We start from the raw sequence: 25,676 nt of genomic DNA, 5'->3' as shown, positions 1-25,676 counted from the left end.
TTTGAAATTACATACCTGGAGAATCAAATGTGTACAAACTAAAAAGCTTGATCATGTATATTAGAAATAACTATATACATATTCTATGTCCTCCGTTAAACAGTCTAAAACGCAGGCATTTATATAATACAGATATCTATATACACACGCAGTTACTTGAGCTTTTGCAGGAATACAGATTTACCCTACCTTGGCCGCCATGTTGACCATTTAGCCACCATTTTCTCAGTCACTTATATTGAGTTAATGCTAATTTTCGAGCCAAGAAGAAAGCTGAATTGAAGTGCAGAAAAGAAGTGCTCCTGAAGGCTTGCCTACAAGTTTTATTGTTCACAAGGAGGTGGTGGTTGTCAACAAAATGTCTCTTGACTGTGCTTCAGGGTTAAAGGTAAAAAAATGAACATTATGACTATAGTCAAATCACAGTGTATTATCATCATGGTAGCATGTGGTGCTTATAAAGAATATTTCCAACCCAAAAGGGAGTGGAAATTAAGGGGAAAGTTGGTCTCTTGTTAAACAGTAGATTTTAATTTTAGTGTAGTCAAATTCATCTATCTTTTCTTCTTCACTTTGTACTATTTCTGAAGGTTATCTCAATGCATTTTCCAAACTACATTATGTGAACTTTTTCTGTTGTTCCTCAAGACAATACAACATGTTAGGCTCTTATTTGTTATCGATTTAACTAATATCTCCTGTCAATTTTCCATGGGCCACTAAAAACAATCTGTTTATTATTTCTGCCAATCCATCTGATCTTAGTGCCTGCTAATCTGCCTTTCTTTGGTTTCCATGTAAATTCTTTTAGAAAATATTCTTTAAAGCTCCATTAAAATAGAGAGATAGCAGGTCTTTAGTTTATTTTATTCTTTAAGTTTGTTATCCTATGAAAGAAATTAAACACAGCACAGTGGACCACTTACACATTTATAAATTATGTAAGCTTATCTTTATTCAAACAATTAATCTTGCTCTTTTGGAAAAAACCCAAGGGGAAATAACCCGAGTTGCCTTACATTTCCAAGAAACAACATGCACGAAACACTGGAATTTTGCTGCTTACCTATTTTAAATGTCATAAATATTTCATCTAAATATCACTTTTCTTCTAAATACGATTATTAGATAACCTGGTTGATAAATATTTACTTAGATCTAGAAAACGGCATAAAGTGATATGTTATACATTATAGAAAAAGTGTGCTATTTATATATTTATAGGAAAAATATCCCATAAGAATTTCTTTCCAAATGCCTTTAATCCATTTGGAGAATGGGGGAAGATAATACAAATCTATACATGTGTGATCTTTCCCCTTTTCACTGGTAACCAAACCTCTAAATTGTTAGAGGCAGCAATATACCTGACTAAAATACTATGTATGGTACCCAAAGTTTAGCTTTATCAGGAATTATTCTGCATTGTTTGTGGTTATTTTGAAGAATACCTTAAGAAGTTTAAATACTTAAAGTAGTCCCTAATTTATCAAAATCTTCTACTGACATCCTACCAGTACAATGAGAAAATTATCATATTTAAACTTCGTTTTACTACTTCTTCCAAGCATCTTCCACTTATAGAATTGTATCTTATGATGTTTGAGAATATTTTCAAGGTTTCTAATGCATGTACTTTTTCTAGAGGTCATAGTCATTTGGCCTTGTAGTTCTATATATTTAAATGGGTTCAATACTTACCAATTTCCTTCCTTCCTTCTTTCCATCCATCCTTCCTTCCTTTATGTTTAACTGTGGGATTCTCCATTCTTTACTTCTTTATTTTGATTCAATTTTATTTCCCTCTATTTCAACAAAATGTAGTATTTTATTGTTTTGTTTTGTTGTATTCCAGGAAGAGGTTGTGGACGCTTTACTTCCTGAGAATGTTTTTTGCTATCTTTATACTTGTCTTCATATAAAGTTCTTGGATTACACCTTCTCTCAGAACTTTCTAAGTATTTTTCTTCTTCTGTTGAATGTTGTTTTGGAAAAATGGAAGCCAGCTATTACCATCTATTGGAAGTAATTTGGGTTCCCAAAGGATACTTTTTTATATCCTTAAGTTCATCAAGCTTGTCATGGTCTTTTTGATATGTAAGCTTGCCTAGGCTGCAGTTCTCAGTTATTCAGTCAAATACTAATCTAGATGTTGCTACAACGATGTTTTGTAGATGTAACTAAAATCCATAATCAGTTGACTTTAAGTAGGAGAGACTATCCTAGATAATCTGGGCAGGACTGGTATAGTCAGCTGACAGGCCTTTAAAATAGAGCTGAGGCTTCCCTGAAGAAGAAAACCTAAATCACCTTAGAGAATATCTAAATCACAAAAAGACTGCCAGTAGAAATATAGAAGTTAAGGGTACTGCTATTGAGGGCTCAGAAAGAAATGAAGAACATGTTATCAGAAACTAGGGGATGGGAGATCCTTGTTATACAGTGGCAGAAACTCAGTGGAATTGTGTCCTTCAGTTATGTGGGAAATAGAATTTGTAAGCTATGATCTTGACCATTCAGCTGAGAAGATTTCCAAGCAAAGAATTGAACACACAGCCTGGTTACTTTTTGCTGCCCGTAGTAAAATGCAAGAGGGTAAATTGAGAGGATTGTTAAACTAAATGGAACCAGGACTAGATATTTGGGAAGTTCTCAACTTGTTCAAATTGTGAAAGCTACTAGAATTAAGAGCTTCACTATCAGGAAAACATGCTCTAGAGGAGAAGCTGAGAGTGTGTATGGATAACCTTTTGCTAATATCTGTTTACGTTCGCATGCTCTACTTCAGCGCCCCTGTGGTTTTGCCAGTTTGGATCCCGGGTGCGAACCTATGCACCACTTATCCAGTAATGCTGTGGCAGGCATCCCACATAGAAAGTAGAGGAAGATAAGCACAGGTGTTAGCTCAGGGCAATCGTCCTCAGCAAAAAGTGGAGGATTGGCAGTGGATGTTAGCTCAGGGCTAATCTTCCTCAAAAAAAAATTTCCTTAAAAAAAGCACTAAAGAGTGGTTCAGTCTAAAAGACAATATTTATTGTTTAAAAATCAATACATAAAATAATATTTAAAAATATTTATTTGGTATTCACTTGGAAAATCCACCAGGACAGATTCTCACTTATTTGGAGTTCATTTTTTACTGTATGAAATAGCGTGGTATTATTTTTGCCTACTGAATCTAGAGAGAGTCCTAAGCACATGAAAGGGAAAGTAAATCTTTGGATTTTTTTGATAATATTTTTTGTGTGGCAGGCTGACATAATTGTGGAGTAAAGACAGAGAACTAAGCCTGTTAATAATTGCCAACTACTGCAATTTTTTTTTAACTAAAGGATTGAGATAATATGGAATGATAATACTTATAGTATTGAACTGTGTAACTCCAACTTTCTCCCTAGTATAGTTTTTAAACATTGACATTACTAATGAATAGCCTAAAGATTGGTTGGATTTCCCCCAGGCCCTTAAGGATATATACACATATAGAAAAATGACCAAAAGGATGACAATCTGTAGCAAGAAAAACAAGGGGATTGTTTAATTCAAATTTAACAATTTAGAGTAGCTATACTTTGCATAATTTTTATGCTTCAACCTAGGAGGTGAATTTCTTTATTAAAATATTCTTTCAAAGTGAAAAGAAATTTCTTGTGAATTATGTATGGTGAGCCTAATAAAAATTGTCACTGTGCTCTTAAGCTTACTAATTTTTTGTGCTGTCATATTTCTCTCAAAGTGAGAGCATTTAAACTAAGGTGAGAGGAGCATTTGTCTTTAGTCTGTCAAAGTCGAGTCACATTAATAGAGTTAATCTGACCATCCTGAAACTCAGACCTTCAGAGAAAAATGAAGGACATATTTTTAAAATAGAGTCTTTAATATTAATCGTAATACTCCAATCATTTATGAGACAATGTTTGCATTATTTCCGGTACACAGACACATTCACACACACACACATGGGCTTTTAGAAGAAAGAAAATGCACCTCATAAGGAATCCTTATAATTGTATTGGAATTATGAACCAAAATTATTTTAGTGTTTATGTAGCTATATGATTTATTTATATATAGTAATATGATCTGTGCTTTTATCTAAATTCCATGAAGACAGAAAAAGGGAAACATCTTTTAGCTTTCTTTTCAAACACTTGAAAATGTATTTTGCTTATAAGTCTGAAAAGCAAAAAAAAAATCAACATGGAAATAAAATTGAAATTTTAACGTATTTCTTTATGAACTCTATATATTTATTCCACTGAAGAAGTGAACCTTTTGAAATAACTGTACTTTGATTATTGAACAATCAAATGGCTGCAATCCCCTAATTTTCTATTTTATAGCAGAGTTTTGGTTGGAGTTATCAAAGTATGTATCAAGGATACAATTTTTACACACTTAAACTTTGTATTATATAGTGAAGAACATTCTAGCAAAACTCACAAGTGCCTGTTTTCGTGAACTGAGGCGATTTAAAAGTAGTAATATATGCTGTACTTTAAGAATTTTTAAATTAATATTTGCTATACTTTAACAAATTTTTGATTCATGTCCTTATTTTGTGCTTTACTCTCAGTAAAGTGTTAATGAACATTTTTGCTCTTCTTTAAATTAAGTAATGTCGATATTTAATTGTAATATAAGAGATCAATGGTCCTTGCATTTACTTTTGCTGGTTATATCATCCCGTGGCACATTGCTTAACTGTCTTCTTAACCATTTTGCCCTTTGGTTTTGAACCTTCCTGTTTTCTTCCTTTGTCAATGATCTTTTAGCTTAAGAGAAATTAACTGTAAGAAAATTTTGTTAATTTAGGAATGGGGATGCTCTAGATTCACTTTCCCTTGTTCAAGTGTACGTAATTTTTCATACTGATAAATTGGTATCCTTCTTTTAAATTTATTAAGAAATAGAAAAATCTTAGATAAACATAGCATGACAAAAATGTATGAGATTCACTTATTTCAAATCAAAGAAAACAGTGCAACATAAAGTGCTCTAACTAGTGACAAGATATTAAAAATACATTTAGTAATTGGTTATTTACAGTAGGTTATAGACTACTTGACCACCAGTTCAAACTCACATTTGATAACTCCATACTGAAAACCTCCTGTGACTGGTCAGTGGCCCAAGAGAAATAAATTAGCATTTTAATGAAGGCATAATATTCACAATGAAAGGAAACCTCCATTATCTGTCACCATTGTTTTTAGCCTGTGAACTTTGGTTTTGTATAAAGACTCTAAAGTATGTTTTTACATTGGTGATAAATTTAGTCAAATAATAGTGCAATTAGCAGGCAAAGGTAAAGGATTAGGCTATTTCTACCCATACTTATAAATACTTGTTAATAATTGACTTCAATAATTGACTTCAATAATGGTTTAATAATTCAGGATCACTAGTAAAGCTTTGTTAGCCACCCAACTCTCCCTGATACACTTAGGACTGGTTTTCAACTTGATTTACACACATGCCCTTTGGAAGTATTGTGTCTGTGCTGGGATTTGTGGTGAGGGCAGGCCTATTAGGAAGAAATTGACACTTTCAAAAGTGCTAGAAGCTCAAAGTTCTCATCATTCAATGTGAAGTACTGTTCTTTTATCTGAAATTATGTTGCTCATGTGTTTTTAGTATTAAAATATCCTTTAAAAATAATTTTAGAAAGGAAAAATAGTGATAATAGGTTGTCTTCCTTTTTATCATCCTTACTTAGAATATAAACTTTATGTGTTACGTCATAAGTTTTATGACAACTCTATGTTTATTTCCTAATTTTTAATAATTTTTTAAAGTAGTTGCTTAGTTTATTATTTTTGATAGTAAATATTTTACATATTTATTTGATCTGAGGGTGAGGTGCCACCAAATATCCTATTAACTACTTATACTATGTTGTGGTTTCTTGGTGATTGTGGGAGAATAAAAACCATGCATATGGGATTAGAGTTGGCAAATATTGAGTAATAATTATTCCTTATGGTTTTCTGTATTTCCAAAATTTTCTATTATGGGCACACAATACTTTTAAAGCCATGAAATAATGTTAAAATAATCGTGGAACCAGAACATTTGCCAAACAAAAACAACCTCAATTAGTAAAACCCTATTTATAATTTTTTATAATCACTGTGATTCTTGAAATACAAGACTGGGAACCACTGCCTTAAATCTTCAAATTCAGGGTGTATAGGAGGGAAGCAATAAACTCTCAGTAATACAGCACCGTGTTTGGGAGCAGAAGGGAAAAGCATCTTTGGGTTTCTGAAAACTCACCACCTCCTCTGAATATTAAGCATAATGAGCCTCACTTATCTGAGAGGCAGGGGAAAACTAGAAGGGGCTAAGGAGGCCACATTGTGAGATTTCATACTAGCTTATACCCTTAGCAAATTAAGAGGGTTATAATCAGTTGATGATATGTGGTTTTGACCTGAGGCCTCTTCAATAGCCTCTACAAAATAAGTTCTTGTGGAGAAGACCAACATCAGAAAACCACCTAGAAAGAGCTATGAGCTGCTGCTTTTGTGAGAGAAATCATAGTGCTGACAGCAGACTAGACAGGGACAGCTCAAGGATTCAGGAAGACTGGAAGAAGACTTGAAAGGGATTGCCCACCAGCTGACTAGTAACCCATGAAGCCACTAACAGTCCCAAGATACCAGGAACCATTTGTTAAAACAATGGAGCATCCTGGTTAAAGGGCAGGCTTTGAAGTTAGACAGAATTGAGATTTGATGCCGCCTTCACCACTTACTAGCTATGAGGCCTTAAAAATGCCTTGTAACCTCTCTATGCCTCAGTGTCTTGAGGTATGATATGAGTATGATAATATTGAACTCATAGGATTGTCAGCAAGTCAAACATATGTGATTGTAGGATTAAATTTGCTAATGGATATAACCTGCTTGGCACACTGCCTGCTGTGTACTAAGCTCCCAATAAATATTATCAATTATTGTTATATTTATTTGTCAATTAAAAGCCTATTTATTGACCCTTGCTAAGTATCAGGCACAGGGCTAGGTGCTAGGGGATACAATGGTTAGTGAATAGTCATGGACCTTGCCTGACTAGAATTAAGTCTTGTGAGGGAGACAGATCTTAATCAAATAATAATATAAATAGTATAATTATAAACTACCATAAGTGTAATGGAGAAAAAGTAAAGAGAACAATAACTCTGAGATTGCATAATGTGGAGGCTTGATCTAGTTTGGTGAGAGACTTGACTTTGAAGAGAGACATGAAGGTGGTGTAGGAGTTAATGAGGCAATGGAAGGAAGGTTTTGGGAGCAGAACATGGCAGGTAGACAGAACATCTTATGCAAAGGTTCTGAAACAGGAGGAAGCAAGGTGTATTTATGAAACCGAAAGAAACCAGGGTTGCTAGAGCAGAGATGGAGAAGGAGACAGGCACCAGAATGCTCAGAATCTTTTAGGACATAGTAAGGAGGCCAACACTATTGTTTTAAGAACATCAGGAAACCATTGAATAGAAAATGTATGATTGGGTTTACATTGTTTTAAATATGATTCTGGCTTCCATGGAGAGACAAGATCAAAAGGGCCAAGACTATTTGGGAGACTAAAATGTTTGTATAAAAATAGATGAAAGGGGCCAGCCTGGTGGCATAGTGTTTAAGTTCACACACTCCCACTTTGGCTGCCTCTGGTTCACGGGTTCAGATCCCAGGCATGGACCCACACACTACTCATCAAGCCATACTGTGGTGGCGTCCCACATACAAAACAGAGGAAGATTGGCATAGATGTTAGCTCAGGGACGATCTTCCTCAAGTGAAAAGAGTAAGATTGGCAACAGATGTTAGCTCAGGGCCAATCTTCCTCACACATACAAAAAATAGATGATAGTTTTTCTAGGTTGGTATCAGTGGAGAGTGAGGCAAATATCAAAGAGGCCTCCTAGTGTTCTAGACTGTATCAGTAGATAGATGCTATTTATTGAGGCAGGGAACTGTTATACAGGATGGATTTTGGCCCATAGACTGAGATGCCTATTTGTTGGCCAAGTGGAGTTGTCAATTGGGCAATTGGATATCTTGATTTTACCATATTTTATTAACTCTAAGATGTATATTTTCATATTTTAATGTCTCTGAAATTGAGTTACATCTTATAATTAATGGCATGCCATAAGTTAAATTGCCACTCGTTTGTGCTTCTTAGTAGTATATAAACTGATGGGGCCATCAACATCTGTAATGTCTTAGGTTAAACAAAATATGCTCCTCAATTTTATTGCTAATAGTAATAACAAGGAAGACCACCATAACACCAATTAGTAGCCCACAAGTGACTGATTAACCAAGAAACTCTGAAAATGGCAGAAACCCCCAGGATGCTGATCAATATCCAATAGGAACCTCTGACCCTTAGAGCACCCAAAATAGAAGTATAAAAGTGACCAAAAAGGGCAATGACTTCAGGATGACTGCACATTTTCCACCCACTCACCCAGAGCACAGGCAAGATGGGGCAGAAGACAGGAAGCTGCTATCATTATCTAAAGAGGGTAGCGGCTGTACCAGGATGTATTAAATAGAGGGCATCAGAATAATGGTAATAATTAACACTTAAATAGTGCTGAACATAGACTAGATGTTCTTCTAAAGACTTCACTTAGATTAACTCATTTAGTGCCCATGACAACACTACTGTGGACAGTCTCACTATGATACTGAGCCGGAGTGAGCTTAGTTAACTTGCTTCAGGTCACACAGCTTGTAACTGGCAGGTCCAGGTTCACATCTAAGCAGTGCAGCTCCAGAATGTCTGCTCTCAACCACCACTCGATGAAGATAACTAACCACGTGGTGGCCTGGGAGCTATAGAGAGTTATGGAAATTTTGTGGGGGCTTTTGCCACAGAACCAGACCTAGACACATACATCAAAAATCTTCAGATTTTTACTACATATGTGGCTTGGGGGGGAGGGGATAAGGAAGAGCTCTTATTCTTTTGAGTTCTGAGTTGAGGACAGTATTACTACATCTAAATTCAATGTGGCAATGTTAACTTAGCAGTGTATTAAAAGGAAGGTGCTCCATAAATAACAAAAATTATCAATTATCAGCAACAAAAATTAAATTCCTATTTTTATCTTGGGATAAAATATGTAATAAAATAAAAAGAAGAGAACATGTTTTACAAACTATATGTTTTCTAAAGCTTTATTTGTGATCAACCTTGATGTTATGAAGGAAGATTAAAAAAATCATAGTGCCTTGTTTATGTAAGCTCCAAGGGTCTGTTTGTGTTACCTGATGGCAAATGATGCCATTAACCAGAGCCTGAGCTAGAACGTTCAATATGTGTATGATACTACAGATATCACTATATGACATTGTTCTGGCAAGTTCAACACTCCACCAACTTCATGTGTTTCTACTTAGTCTTCAATCAGGACAAGCCAGTAAGTGAAAGTGTCAGTTCTACATTCACCACCTAGATTTTAGTGTAGGCATTTTATTTTGCCTACACTGGAAAGATCTGCCTTTATGGAAAATAAAGTGCTTTATTAAAACCAATGAGCATAATTCTATCTAATAATGTTACCAAACATCTTTTTTAAGCTAAAGGAATTAGAAGATATAAATGTCGGGAAAGGGAGAAACCTTAAGTGTGGTTTGGTCCTTTCACACACAATAGCTATTATTGCTACTTTTTCCTACTTCATTTATTTTCTTTATGGTTTCAAAGAAAGAAGCTCTGATCTGTTTTGTTTCCTTATTTTGTGTGTCATGGAAAACTTTGGGACTGTGTTTAATTTGGCTATATGATTTCTCGTGAGGTAATGCTGCCGGCTCACCCTTGTTCACAAGTTGAAAAACCTCTGCTGCCTGAGGGTCTCCCCTGCTCAACATCTTGAAGAAGTCTGACTTGGGCGAAAAAGTAAAGCAGGATTTACTCTTCAGAACTGCTATAATAGTTTTAGCTTCCTTTCTTCTGTTGACAGATGAAAAAGGAGATTTAGAATTGTATATAGGTGATATGTATATATAATATCTGTTCACGTAAATGAGCACATGTTAAGATGTCTTTTTTTTATTAGAAGGGAATAATTTTGGACTCTTCCTTTTATTTTTATTTCTTTATTTTTTCAACTAATTTTATGGGGGATTATAGTGGTTTATAACATTGTGTAATTTTGGGTGTACATTATTGTTTATTAATTTCTGAATACACTTCATCGTGCTCACCCCCATTAGTCTAATTTTTATCCATCATCATACATATGTGCCCCTTTATCCCTTTCACCTACCCCCCAACTCTCTTCCCTTCTGGTAACCACTAATCTGTTCTCTTTATCCATGCATTTGTTATCTTCCACGTATGAGTGAAATCATGCAGTATTTGTCTTTCTCTGTCTGGCTTATTTTGCTTAACATCATACCCTCAAGGTCCATCCATGTTGTTGCAAGGGGGATGATTTTGTCTTTTTTTATGGCTGAGCAGTACTCCATTATATATATATATGCCACATCTTCTTTACCCAATCATCAGGCAATAGGCACTTGGATTGCTTCTGAGTCTTGGCTATTGTGAATAGTGCTGCAATGAATATAGGGGTACACAGGTCACTTTGGATTGTTGATTTCAAGTTGTTTGGATAGGTACCCAGTAGTGGGATAGCTAGGTCATATGGTAGTTCTATTTTTAGTTTTTTGAGGAATCTCCATACTGTTTTCCATTGTGGCTGCACCAGATTGCATTCCCACCAGCAGTGTATGAGGTTCCCTTTTCTCCATACCCTCTCCAACATTTGCTATTTTTAGTCTTAGTGATTATAGCCACTTTAACAGAGGTAAGGTGGTATCTTAGTGTAGTTTTGATTTTCATTTCCCTGATGATTAGTGATGCTGATAATATCTGATGATGAAATATCTGTTCATATCCTCCACTCATTTTTTGATTGGGCTTTTTCTTTTTTTGTTTTTCAGTTGTGTGAGTTCTTTATATATTATGGAGATTAGCCCTTGTCAGATATATGATTTGCCAATATTTTATCCCAACTGATAGGTTGTCTTTTTGTTTTAATCCTAGTTTCTTTTGCCTTGCAGAAGCTCTTTAGGGCGATGAAGTCCCACTTGTTTATTTCCTCTTTTGTTTCCCTTGTCTGAGAAGACATGATATTTGAAAAGATCCCTTTAAGTTCAATGTCAGAGTGTACTGCTTATATTTTCTCCCAGAAGTTTTATGGTTTCAGGACTTATCTTCAAGTCTTTAATCCATTTTGAGTTTATTTTTGTGTATGGCATGAGATAATGGTCTACTTTCATTCTTTTACAAGTGGTTGTCCAGATTTCCCAACACCATTTATTGAAGAGACTATCTTTTTTCCATTGTATGTTCTTGGAACTTTTGTCAAAGATTAGCTGTCTGTAGATGTGTGGTTTTATTCTGGGCTTTCAGTTATGTTCCATTGATCTGTGTGTCTGTTTTTGTACCAGTGCCATGCTGTTTTGATTACTATGGCTTTGTAGTATATTTTGAAGTCAGGGATTGTGATGCCTCCAGCTTTGTTCTTTTTTCTCAGGATTGCTTTAGCAATTTGGGGTCTTTGGTTGCCCCATATGAATCTTAGTATTCTTTGTTCTATTTCTATGAAGAATGTCATTGGGATTCTGATAGGGATTGCATTGAATCTGTAGATTGCTTTGAGTAGTATGGACATTTTAACTGTGTTTATTCTTCTAACGCATTGCATGGAATCTCTTTCCATCTCTTTATGTCATCATCTATTTCTTTCGATAATGTGTTACAGCTTTCATTGTATAAGTTCTTCACCTCCTTGGTAGAGTTTACTCCTAGGTATTTTATTCTTTTGGCTTGTAAACAGAATTGTATTCTTGATTTCTCTTTTGGCTAGTTCATTGTTATTGTACAGGAATGCAACTGATTTTTTAAAATTGGTTTGTACCCTGCAACTTTGCTGTAGTTGTTGATTATTTTTAATAATTTTCTGATGGATTCTTTAGGGTTTTCTATATATAAGATCATGTCATCTGCAAACAGCGAATGTCACATCTTCCTTTCCAATTTGTATTCCTTTGATTTATTTTTCTTGCCTAATAGCTCTGGCCAAAACCTCCAGTACTATGTTGAATAGGAGTTGGGAGAGTCAGCACTTTCCTTCTATCCTCACTTTGTTAAGAGTTTTTATCATAAATGTATGTTGGATCTTGTCAAATGCTTTCTCTGCATCTGTTGAGATGATCATGTGGTTTTTATTCCTCATTTTGTTAATGTGGTGTATCACATTGATTGATTTGCAGATGTAGAACCATCACTGTGTCCCTAGTATAAATCCCACTTGATCATGGTGTGTGATCCTTTTAATGTATTACTATATTCATTTTGCCAATATTTTCTTGAGAATTTTTGCATCTAAGTTCATCAGCAATATTGGCCTGTAATTTTCCTTCTTTGTGTGGTCCTTATCTGGTTTTGGTATCAGGGTAATGTTGGCCTCATTGAATGTGTTAGGAAGCATTCCATCATCTTTAATTTTTTGGGATAGTTTGAGAAGGATGGGTATTAAATCCTCTTTGAATATTTGGTAGAATTCTCCAGAGAAGTCATGTGGTCCTGAACTTTTTTTGGAGGGAGAGGTTTTTTATTATTGTTTCAATCTCTGTACTTGTGATTGGTCTCTTCACATTCTCTATTTCTTCATGAATTCAGTTTTGGAAGGTCATGAGTCTACAATTCATCCATTTCTTCTAGGTTATTGAATCTGTGGGCATATAGTTTTTCATAGTATTCTCTTATAATCCTTGGTATTTCTGTAGTATCTGTTGTAATTACTCCTCTTTCATTTCTAAATTTATTTATTTGAGCCTTCTCTCCTTTTTTCTGGTGAGTCTGACTAAGGGTTTGTCAACGTTGTTGATCTTCTCAAAGAACCAGCTCTTAGTTTCATTAATCCTTTATACTGTTTTTCTAGGCTCTATTTCACTTATTTCTGCTCTGACTTTTATTATTTCCCTCCTTCTGCTCACTTTGGGCTTTATTTGTTCTTCTTTTTCTGGCTCTGTTAGGTGCATTTTAAGATTACTTATTTGAGATTTTTCTTGCTCGTTGAAGTGGGCCTATATTGCTATTAATTTCCCTCTTATGACCACTTTTCCTGCACCCCATAAAAGTTAGTATGTCGTATTTTCATTTTCTTTTGTCTTCAGGTTTTTTTAAATTTCCCCTTTGATTTCTTCAGTGATCCAATGGTTGTTCAATAGCATGTTGTTTAGTCTCCACATATTTCTTACTTTCTCAGTTTTTTCTTGTGGTTGATTTCTAGCTTCATAGCATTATGGTTGAAAAGATGGTTGGGATGATTTCATCCTTCTTAAATTTATTGAGGCTTGCCTTGTTTCCCAACACATGGTCTATCTTTGAGAATGATACTTGTATACTTAAGAAGAATGTATATTCTGCTGTTTTTGGATGGAATGTTCTAAATAAATCTAAGTCCATCTAATCAAGTGTTTCATTTAAATCTTCTATTTCCTTGTTGACTTTTTGTCTGGATGATCTGTCCATTGATGTAAGTAGGGTATTGAGATCCCCTACTATTATTGTGTTACTGTTAATTTCTCCCTTTAGGTCTGTTAATAATTGCTTTATGTACATTGGTGCCCCTGTTTTAGGTGAATATATATTAATAAGTGGTATGTCCTCTTGATGGAATGTCCCTTTTATCATTATATACTTCCCCTCTTTGTCTCTCATTGTCTTTGTCAACTTGAAGCCTCTTTGTCTGATAAAAGTATAGGAACACCTACTTTCTTTTGTTTTCTATTAGCTTGGAGTATCGTCTTCCATCCCTTCAGTCTAAGCCTGTGTTTGTCTTTAGAACTGAGATGTGTTTCCTGGAGGCAGCATATTGTTGGGTGTGGTTTTTAACCCATCCAGCTACTCTGTTTATTTTGATTGGAGAATTCAATCCATTTACATTTAAAGTTATTATTGATATATGGAGTCTTAATACTGCCATTTTATGTCTTGTTTGCTGGTTGTTCTATATTTCCATTGTTTCTCTTCCTTTGTATTTCTGACTGCCATTTCATTTCTGAGGGGGATTTCTCAGTTTTATCTCTTTTTGTAAATTGTGGCTCTGCTCTGATTTTTTGTTTATTGATTACTGTGAGGATTGTGTGAAAGATATTGGAGATGAGAGAGTCCATTTTCTCATTGCATCTTATCTCCATTAACCTAAGCTGATTCCTTCCCTTTCCTCTCCCCTTCTAAGTAATTGCTGTTACAAATTGTTCTGTTTTTAATTTTGTGAGTTTGTGACTAAGTTGAGGTGTTTATCATTACTTTTGATGCTTCCTTCACCTTTCTCTTTTAAGTTGTAATTGAGTCTTTGCCTCCCTATTCTTGTAGAGAGCTGCAGGTTTCTTATTATGTCTGTCTATTTGTCTCCTTGCTCAGAGCTTTGTAGACCTATGCCTTTTTATTGCTGTTGAGAAGGTATCTTTAATTATTTCTTATAGGGGAGGTGTAGTGGTGATGAACTCCCTCAGCTTTTATTTATCTGGGAAAGATTTTATTTCTCTATTGTATTTGAAGGAAAATTTCACTAGGTAGAGCATTCCTTGCTGAAAGTTTTTGTCTTTCAGTATTTTTAATATATCATTCCATTCTCTCCTATCCTGTAGGGTTTTTGCCAAAAAATCCACTGAAAACCTGATAGGGTTTCCTTTTTAGGTAATATTTTTTCTTTATCATTGACTTTTGCCATTTTTACTATTATATGCCTTGGAGAAACTCTTTTAGCACTGATGAAATTAGGCATTCTATGACCTTCATTTATTTGTAAATCTGGAACCCATCCCTAGGTTTGGGAAGTTCTCAGCAATTACTTCTTTGAACAAGTCCTCTGCTCCTTTCTCCTGCTCTTCTCCCTCTTGAATACCTATAATCCTTTTGTTGCCTTTCCTAATTGAGTCACATATTTCTTGAAAATCCCTTCATTTTTTAAAAATCTTAGTTCTGTCTCCTCGTCCACCTGTAGAATTTCTACAGTTTATCCTCTAGAACACTAATTCTTTCCTCTATAACATCAGTTCTATTTCTTAAGGATTCTAGATTATTTTTTATTTCATTAATTGTGTTTTTCATATCCAGAATTTCTGTTTGATTTTTTTTTTGTAGTTTCAGTCTCTTTGGTGAAGATATTCATTTTATTGCTGAGCTCCTTGAATTTTCTTTCCGTGTTTTCTTGTAATCTTTGAGTTTCCTTATGACAGCTATTTTGAATTCTCTGTCATTTAAGTTGTAAATTTCTGTGTATTCAGGGTTGGTTTCTGGAGAATTGTTATTTTTCTTCTGGTCTGAATTGTTGTTGCCATTTCTCATGGTGTTTGACTAACTAATCTTTTGTTGGGGCATTTGTGGTATTCTTAGGTCTCAGGTTCCACCTGTTGCCACTAGGGGGAAGCAGGAGCAGAGTTTCTGGCCCCACCCCATCTGCTGGAAGCTGTGGGAGTATTATGGGTGCTTGTCCCAGCCTGGGGTACGTTCAGGAGCTTGTGTGGACTGTGCTTGGTGGGTGGGGCTTCCTTGCTGGACTGAGCTAGGGCCACTCCTTGGTGGCAGAAGGGTACAGTGGGCTCCCCCTCCCCACTGGGAGAGCAATCATGAGTGTGGGCTAAGGGTTACCACTGCCTCCTCCTGTGATTGCCCTGGTGCATGTTCCCACTTTCAGAGCATTTGCGCCAGTCTGGAAAGCATTCCTGTGTGTGCACAGGGCTACCAGGGGAACGCAGGGTATGCTCACCTATCTCTGCCATTTCCTGGGGTGCCAGTCCATCCATCCTCAGATGTATAGCTGCGTGTGTCTCTCAGGCATCCTCTTGTGCTGTGTGAACTTCCTCCATTGATCAGCAAATGTCCATTTAGTTATAGTTCAAAAGGGGGAGAGACAAAGGGAACAGCTCATTCCACCATGTTGCTGATGTCACCTGAATGCTCTCTTTTAAATAGAGATGGAAAAGTCCCTAAGATGTTTATAATTGAAAGATGCAATAACATATTATTTTTTCCTGACTCGCTCATAGTTTTTATTATGGATGGATAAAACTGGAAGAAAACTAATAACACACTCATCTGGTACTTATAGACTTGGTGCTATAAATGTTTTATGTATTTTACGTCCCTTAATCCTAACAATAACCCTACGAGGTCAACATTATCACCTGGAAATAAATTGATTTGTCTAATATTTCACAGCCTGTTAATGGTGGTTCAAGAATTCTAGCATGGGCCTGCTTGTGTCAAAGTCCAATTAGGAAATAGAAACTACACAGCAATTTGAGCAGGAAAAGTTTAATATAAAGAATTGTTAACTATGATGGGGATTGGAGTAACTATGATTGGCTACTAAAAAGAACTCTAAAGAATTGAGAAAAACAGCTATAGGGAGTGGCCTCTACCCCTAGGTCTAAGGCAGAGCACCTGAGGGAAGACTGCATTTTAAAGAGGATCTCCTACCTGCACCCCCACCCCTCTGTGGTATAGAGCTTCTTGGAGAGGGCATAGCTCTGGCAGAGAAGTTCATTGAGGTACAATGCCAGTGGAACTTACAGGGAAGCCACTTTCTAGGGTTCTGGGGAAACTGTCTATAGCGAGCTGTCATACTGTTGAATCCACTGAGAACTCATTCATGGGAAGTACTGCACCACTGACTTTGCTAGGAAGCTCCCACTGTGTGTGTATGTTCTAGGAGACACAGCCCAGAAGGTGCCCTGCACTGCTGGCCATGGTGCACCAAAGGAGCCAACCCAGAGAAGCAGCCAGAAGCAGGAAAAGCCCTCTCATCCTCTAGTTTCTTCTGTTGCTTTCTATGGAAGATGCTTAAAATTGTGCCATATGGCAAGGGAGAAATGTAGTCTCACAAGCAGGACAGTGAAGGGTGAATTTGGAGAGGCAATAGATTGATACTTGGCAAACTGCCCACCAACAAATCTGCTTTCTTAGTCATTATGTCATACTGCCTTATACTTACTATGCCACAAAATATGATATTTAACAAAATAAAGGAAAATAGGAAGAAAGGAAGGAGGGAAAGAATGAAATTAGGAAGGAAAGAAAGAAAATGTAACAGGATTATAAATGGAGACACATCAGTATCTCTCTTTTCTTTGAATTATTTCTAGGTAAAATCACTGAATTAATTGCTCAAGAGACTGCCTTACTGAATTTTAGAACACTTGCTTATCAACCAAAAACTGAAATTACAAACTGGAGGCCCAAGGGCCATAACCAAAGATTTTTCACTCTATGATTCAAATTATTTTTTAATTCCAGTTTTCTCATCTACTGGTTAATGAAGGTCATATTTGGTTCACAAGCATTTGTTTCCAAATGAGACCTTCCTTAGATAACCCAAATCCTAATTACATCATTTACAGACTGCAAGATTTAGGCAAGTTATTTAATTTCTCTGGGTCTCAAATTCTTCATGTAAAATGAAAATAATAATAGTATTTCTTATATATATATATATATATAAGGTATATATATATAAGATATATATATCTTATAGATGTGTTATGAAAATTAAGTGTATTGTTTTAAAGCACTTGGAACAATTCCTTACATATAGTAAGTGATATATAAATATTTGTATATACATTAGGATGGTTTCTTAAAGACCATAGCCTTAAAATATTCTTTCAGTAGTTCCTGTTTATTGAGCTCTACAGTTACTCAACATTTTGTAGATTAATGATTTCATTGTTTAATGACAATTTAAAAATATGGTTCTGTTATAGTATGTATAATATGAGTGCTGTCTATTGGTTATCTTACTTTTTTTCTATAGTTGTTAATGATACAGCTTTAAACTTAGAGTGTTTGAAGATTATATTAATAAAGCCCTTACTCCTTAACTTTTGCTAGTAATTATCTGAACAGTAAGATATTTGGTGAAGTATCTTTGGCTAAAGAAAACCCATGTTGTCAGTGTAACCATTAGCATTCAAATTATTAAATAGTTTTCAATTTGCATCCCTTAGAAGAAACGCATTAGACATTTTGTAAGAATATCAAAAATTAAAAAAATTTTAATACTATTTTTAATATTATTTTTACAGAAGACCATGAAAAATATTCTGAAGTCATCAAGAAATTCCAGGCAGTTGAAATGTTATTTACGCTTTATCCTCCTCAAGGTGCCCACGTGCATAGTAATAAACGACTTAAGTCAACTTGGCTGAGACCCATAGTAAATGGGGAAGAAGGATATAAATATATAGGTAAGATGCTGAACTTTATTATTTCCTTTTATAATAAAAAAGAAATGACCCTTGACTTTATATAGCTTATTCTTCACTTAGATGATGTGCGGTGATACATAGGCCCTATAGAATATGCCCTTTAGTTCTTAAGTATTATGCTTGCAATTTAAAAAGTGGTTATTTACACTTTGGTGCCTCCACGAGAATAGTGGAAACATGCTGTGTTTATCCATTCACCCAGTGATGGATATTTGGGTTGTTTTCAAAAAAGGGATACTACAAGGAAAGCTGCTATGAACATTCCTGTAAAGACTGTGTATAGACATATGCTTGCATTTCTCTTAACTAAACTGTTTTCCAAAGTGGTTATACCATTTCATATTCCCCGCCAGCAGAGATATGAGAGTTGAATTTGCTCCACAGCTATATAATACTTGGTATAATCTATCTTTCTGATTTTAGCCATTTGAATAGATATGTATTGGTATTCCATTGTGGTTTTAATTTGAATTTCTCTTGTAGATAATGATGAACGTGTCTTTTTATGTATTTTTCATTTGTATATTTTCTTTGGTGAAGTTTCTTTTCTAATCTTTTGGCCATTTATATTGATTTTTTTTAAATTAAGTTTTGAGAGTCCTTTAGATATTCTGGATATAAATCCTTTAACATATATATGCTTTGCAAGTATTTTCTCCAAGTCTGTGACTTCTCCTTTCTTTTAATAATATCCTTTGAAGAACAGAAGTTTTAAATTTTGATTAAGTCCAATTTACGACTGCACTGTTTTTATGATTCATGCTTTTACTGTCATGTCCAAGAAATAATGGTCAGACCTCCAGTCAGAAGGTTTTCCTTTAGAAATTTTATAGTTGTAAGTTTTATATTTTAGTGTGTAACTATCTTGAGTTGCTTTGTACAAGGATCAGGGTATAGGTTGAAGTTCTTTTTTTTTTTTAACATATTGATATCCAAATATTTTAGCACTATTTGTTGAAAAGTCTATTCTTCTATGAATTAGCTTTGTATTTTGGCAAAAACAAATAGACAAATAAAATAAACAGATAGCAAATAAGCACATGAAAAGATAATCAACATCATCGTCCTTAGGGAAATACAAATTAAAGCCACAATGAGATACCGCTACTCACCTGTTAGAATGACTAAAATAAAATTTAAAAATCTGACAATACCAAGTCTGGCAAGGATGTGGAGCAACTGGAAAACACATACATTGCTGGTGGAAATGCAAAATGCTACAACCAATTTCTAAATATTTTGTTACTATCTTGTAAAATTAAATGTACTCTAATCATAAAATGCAGCCACCCTACTCCTAAGTAACTATCTAAGAGAAATGAAAGTGTTTGTTTACAGAAAAACCTATATATGAACGTACATAGCAGCTTTAGTCATAATTGCCAAAAGCTGGAAACAACACAAATATTCTCCAACTGGTGAATGAATAAACAAAATTTGTTATATCTATGCAGTGAAATACTACTCAGCAATAAAAAGGAATGAACTACAGATACACACAATGTGGATGAATTTCAGATGCATCATGTTAAGTGAAAGAAGCCAAACTCAAAAGCTATATATGGATTCCATTTAAATCATGCCGGGAAAAGCAAAACTATAAGGACTGAGATCAGTCTTGTGATTGCCAGGGCCTAAGGTCTGGGAGAGGGTTTGACTACAAAGAGGAAGCATGAGGAACTTCTTAGGGTGATGGAACTGTTCTGTATCTTGATCATGGTAGTGATTTATATGACTCTAAAAATTAGTCAAAATGAACTGTACACCAAAAAGAGTAATTTTACTATAAATAAAATTTAAAAAGTAAACATAAAATAAAAAGAGAAGAATTTATACAAATGCAGACAAATCCAAAAAGATGTGCGCCATGATTAGTCATTAGGGAAATGTAAATTAAATCACAGTGGGATACCACTACACACCTTCTATAATGGCTAAAATCAAAAAGGCTGCAGCCAGCCCAGTGATGCAGCAGTTAAGTGTGCATGTCCTGCTTTGGCGGCCTGGGGTTTGCCAGTTCAAATCCCGCGTGTGGACATGGTACCGCTTGTGCAAGCCATGCTATGGCAGGCGTCCCGTATAAAGTAGAGGAAGATGGGCACGGATGTTAACTCAGGGCCAGTCTTCCTCAGCAAAAAGAGGAGGGTTGGCAGATGTTAGCTCAGGGCTAGTCTTCTTCAAAACAAAAAAACACAAAAAGGCTGACCACATCAAGTGTTGAACATTAATATTCTGCCAGTGAAAATGTAAAATGTAAAAACACTTTGAAAATAGTGTGACACTTTTTAAAAATGTTATACGTACACCTGCTATACGACTCATCTATACCACTTCTAGATGTTTACAGAAAAGAAAGTATATGTCCATACAAAGACTCGTACGTGAATGTTCTTAGATTCCTTTTTTTGTAAAAGACACAAACTAGAAACAGCTCAGATGCCCATCTACAAGTGAAAGGGTAAACAAATTGTGTTATATCCATCCAGAATACTATTCAGCCGTATAAAATAACAAACTATTGACAGTATTGATAAACGTACCAACATGGCTGAATCTCAAAAGAATTATGATGAGTGAAAGAAGCCAGATAAAAAAAGTACAAGACTGTGATTTGTGTATATAAAAGTCTAGAAAATGCAAACGAAACCAAATGACAGAAGCAGATCTGTGATTATCTGGAATGTGAGTGGGGAGTGGAAATGAGGCACAGTAGATTTTTGTGGAAATGGAATTTTGGGGGTGATGGAAATATTTATCATCTTGATTGTGGTAATAGGTCCATGCATGTACACATATGTCAAAATTCGTCAAATTGTATACTTTAAATATGTGCAGCTTTTCATTCATATGTCAATAAAGCTATAAAAATAAAGTTGAAAAAGAAATTTAAAGAAGAGAGTGAAATTTGTATTTTGGTAATACTTTTGAAAGATTTCTTAAGTTTAAAAGTAGGATATTAGGACTTCTCTACAGAAAGTCACAGATTTAATGCAGTCTCATTGGGCTATTGCATATAAAGGTATCTTTAAGTGCTCAGTTCTGATAGATAACCTAGAGGAAGAAAGGAAGGGAAAGAAAATTATGAAAAAGAAAGTTGAAGACTTTAGGTTCTATAAAATGCATCAAGATCTTGGTTGTGATTTATTTTCCCTTTGCAATTTTCCACTTGAAAATTACTGGAATGTGACCTATATCATTCTAAAAGATTTGTGTTTATTGTTTAGAACCCATTTGTGAATATTTGATTCCAATAAAATGAATAGAAAGGGAATATGCAAGTGGCATTATGTTGTAAGTTGAAGGCTCCATCTTCCAAAGTTTTATGCTTATCTCTTCCCTTTTTGGTGAGTGACCAGGGCCTTGCATCTTTTTGAATTACAGTTGTTATTAAATTGATTGACAAGAGAGTTTGCAACATTTGCCTTGAAAGAGATTAGTCTATTACAGAAGTGCTTTCTGAAATTCAGTAACTCCTCGACTAGGAACATTTTAGGGAAGATAGCTCTGGGAATTTATTATGTGTTCCAACCTTAATACTCCACAATGTAGGCACTCCTGTTTATTGATTTCACTCCGTAGATTTACAGACATATCATCAGCAAGAACTGAGGAGTAGTTAATAGAGTTACTGAATGCTCTGTAAATGGCATGAGTTGCTAACAAATTGTGTGGTATTAGGAACATACATACTCTAAAAATATTCAGTATATCCATGTTTTTATACCCCATAATCTGTAGCACTGTGGCTTGAATGCCAGTGGAATGCTGCATAAGTCATAATGTCGAATTGTCTAATATGCACAAAGTATTTCTTCTGAATCATAATTTTATAATCTTAGAACATCAATGAGATAAAAAGAAAAATCTTTAGTTTTTTTTCCAGAAACATATGTCTTGTCAAAATTATCTTCAGAAAGGCTGTTTTGGAAGGCTAGTCTTTTAACATGTCTTCAGTTACCTTTCCTTTTGAGTTGTCTGTCCTTGAGCTCCCCTGATCTGCTGACCTGTCACAAATACACTGAACTTGATCCTCTCCTTCATTAAGTTTTTGTGACTTTGGTGGATTTTCAACCTGGAAGCTGTAGATTATACTAAGGAACTACTGGAATTCTAATGGGAATACATTGAAAGGGGTAGGTTAGCCATTATCTTTCTAAGAAATCGTTTAGGGAATACAAATTAAATTACTCTCTCCAACCAATGGTCCATTCTTAACTGAAATCATATTGTTGTATTAATGGAAGGTTTCTAATTAGTTTAGAGCCCAGGTAATGAGCAAAGACCTCTAGTTATACTACTACTTTTTCATATATTATTTCCAGCCCTCCATGTCATAAATTTTACTTACCCTTATAACATATGGTTATTTATGTTACGTAATTAATACTGGAACCTCATTTCCTGGCCTAATCACTGTTTTGCTATCCATTATCAAAGTACAAGATATCTTTTTATGTCATTCAGTTTATTCCACTGCCTTCAGGCAAGACCCGATGTACATTAGCCAGATGAGAATCCCATCTTTAAAGACTGACAATTACACTATCGTCCTTGACAGTCAAGTCTGATTTTTAATGATCTTCTCTCTCAGAATTTTCTACTTTGCAACATAAGACTTTCTTTTTTATATACCCCTTATTGCTGTTGCAATTTGTTCACTATCCACAAAATAAAAGCTATGCATAGATTAATAAGAACCTTTCTTTTTTCTAAAATACGCTGTTTAAAATATTATTCCTCAGAAACCCTCTTTCTAATTCTTAAAGTCTTTTGGCACTTCTTCCTAAACATTTTCCAGATTTTCTCATTTATTTTAAGTGATGGAATTCAGAATACAATATGATAATCCAATATGTCTGATTTATTGTGAATATAATCCTAGCTACTACATATTCTGCTTATATCTTCGCACTTTTCTTTTGAGGAAAATTAGCCCTGAGCTAACATTTGCCACCAATCCTCCTCTTTTTGGCTGAGGAAGACTGGCCCTGAGCTAACATCCGTGTCCACTTTCCTCTACTTTATATGTGGGATGCCTGCCACAGCATGGCTTGACAAGCAGTGCGTAGGTCCGCACCGGGGATCTGAACCAGCGAACCCTGGGCCGCCGAAGCAGAATGCGCAAACTTAACTGCTGTGCCACCAGGCTGGCCCATTTGCACTTTTTAAAGACTTTTTAAATGCACATCTCAGCATTTACTTGGATTTCTATCCATCGTTTTTATCTTCTCTTTCTTGCCATATTTTCTTATAAGAATGTGCTATGTGTGTAATTTATTTTGCCATCTTAAATTTTCTGTCCTGACTTGTCCTGATTATCCTTAATATTTTTAGAAATATAGACATTTATTACTCTTGTCAAAACTAAGTTGAGTTTTGAACTGGTTCTTTGAGGTGTTCTGTAGGATTAATTATTGTAAAATGGAAAACTCAAATAAATCCTGATCTGAAAAGAGCTCCATATATTTTATATCATTTATATCTGCTTAAGTGTAGGGAGTGGTGTATTATAATTTGGATAAGTTTAAATGTATTATGGCTAGTTCAATTTGTGATTTTCCTGTGAAGTATGTGCTTGCTTGAGGAGAATAATGTAGTCACTAAAAACTATATTTTATATTCAATTGGTCTTGTAAATTTGTTTGGGTATATACTCATTGATTTCCCTTTTTTACCAACTGTGCACTGCCAACAGCCTCCACTTTTATGTTCCTTAATGTCTCTTGGATATTCTTTGTTAAGGGAAAATGATGGAAATATGTTCTTATGATAAGTTTAATTTCTTGTGGGAAAAGTTTTATTTTTAGATGTTTTACTTGGTTAAAACTTTCAACAGTCAGTATACTAATAAAAATCATCCAAGAAGAAGATGAACATGAATGCTATATTCTATCTGGTTAAAGTTTTTCAACTGTGGTCAAGTTGTTGAAAATTCTTTAGGATGATGAATTAGTCTTCCTCATTTAATGAAATGAGTGTATTCTGTGTAGATTCCATTTTTTCCTGAACTTCAATGAAAAAATCAGGGCTGTGTCTGCCCCGGCCCCAACCCAGCTTCACCAAGCAGGTTGGAAGCGTTTGAGGAAGAAGACATTAAGATGTGGCATCAGATCTATAAGTTAAAGGAAAAGTGAGTTGCACATTCATAAAAATTTATCACTCAATGCTGATTAACTTTGTAATATGAAAATTGTAGAATGTTTCATTATTTCATTCCTGCATCTATTTATTCAACAAGCATTAAACCTGTGACTACTATATGCTTGTCAATAAAGACTGAGAAATAACTAAAGCCTAATCTTTACCCTAGATGTGTTCACATTATAGCATATCCAAAGCACCATCAGAATTTTGGCTCATTCAGCCCCACTGAGCACTCCTATTGGTCCATGGGTCAAATAGAATGCTACCAAATGAGTATCTCCAAAAAAATGTCTTGGAAGAACATCTCTAAATGACATAGGATGACAGCAACACTCAACGCCTGAAATAAAAATGTAAAGCTGAATTTGTTGTCCATCTAAGTTAGAGAGCGTTATGCTGGTTAAACATTCTCTCTGAGCAAAGCAGACTGTTATTATATAGGGTTTGTGGGAAGTGGTAGCCACCCCCTAGGATAGCCCCAATGATCTGTGTCTCTTGATACTCATCCTCTTTTGCAAATACAAACATTGTAACAGGGTTGATCTTTGTTACCAAGAGAAACAGCAGGAGTGGTGGTTATGCCACCTCTGAGGCTAAGTCATGAAAGATTTTGTGGCTTCTGCCTTACTCTCTCTTGAATAAGATGCTCTGAGGAAAGCTAGCCGTCATATCATGAAGACACTCCAGCAGCCCTGTTGAGAGGTCTGTATGCTGGTGAACTGAGGGCATCTGCCTACAGTCAATGAAGAACTGAGGTCTCTGTGAGTAATGCAACATGAAAGCGGAGCCTCCTCCCCATCAGTCCTTCAGATGACTGTTAGCTCCGGTGACAGCTTGACTGCAGCCTTATGAGCCTGGCCTGACCTGCCCAGTAAATCCACTCCAGATTGCTATCTCTCAGAAAATACGTGAGACTAAAGTTTGTTGTTTTAGGCTTCTAGTTTGGGGGTAATTTCTTACACAGTGGGCAGGTCAGTGATTAGTGACTTTTAGCAGTGGGGCTGAAATGACATAGGCCATTTCAACCAGAGCATGGTTCCTCAGGAAAGACTGAGTTGCTGATTGGCCTTCAAAAGTATGTTACTAGAGTGAGACTTTCCTTCACTGGTTAACTTTTAAAAGTAGGATCTCTCATTGACTGGTTGGATTTCAGAAGTGTGTTTACTGAGGTGAGTTGTCACCTGATTATAAAACAGGTTTAAAACTGGTTCTAGGGGTTACTTG

The 25,676-nt window shown here is 35.2% G+C and overlaps 1 protein-coding gene across 1 annotated transcript in view; it reads left to right on the top strand.

Moving 5' to 3' along the window:
• The window catches only part of IQCM (IQ motif containing M), a 343,964-nt gene that overhangs the window by 252,426 nt on the left and 65,862 nt on the right, over positions 1–25,676 (top strand). The window contains exon 12 of the mRNA XM_046657520.1: positions 18,126–18,287. Coding sequence (XP_046513476.1) covers positions 18,126–18,287 — 162 coding nt within the window. The remainder of the gene's footprint in view (positions 1–18,125; positions 18,288–25,676) is intronic.

The sequence above is a fragment of the Equus quagga genome, chromosome 3, assembly GCF_021613505.1.
Source record: "Equus quagga isolate Etosha38 chromosome 3, UCLA_HA_Equagga_1.0, whole genome shotgun sequence".
Taxonomy (NCBI): domain Eukaryota; kingdom Metazoa; phylum Chordata; class Mammalia; order Perissodactyla; family Equidae; genus Equus; species Equus quagga.
The sequence above is the reverse complement of the archived record's forward strand: the minus strand, read 5'-3'. Positions and strand labels throughout refer to the sequence as shown.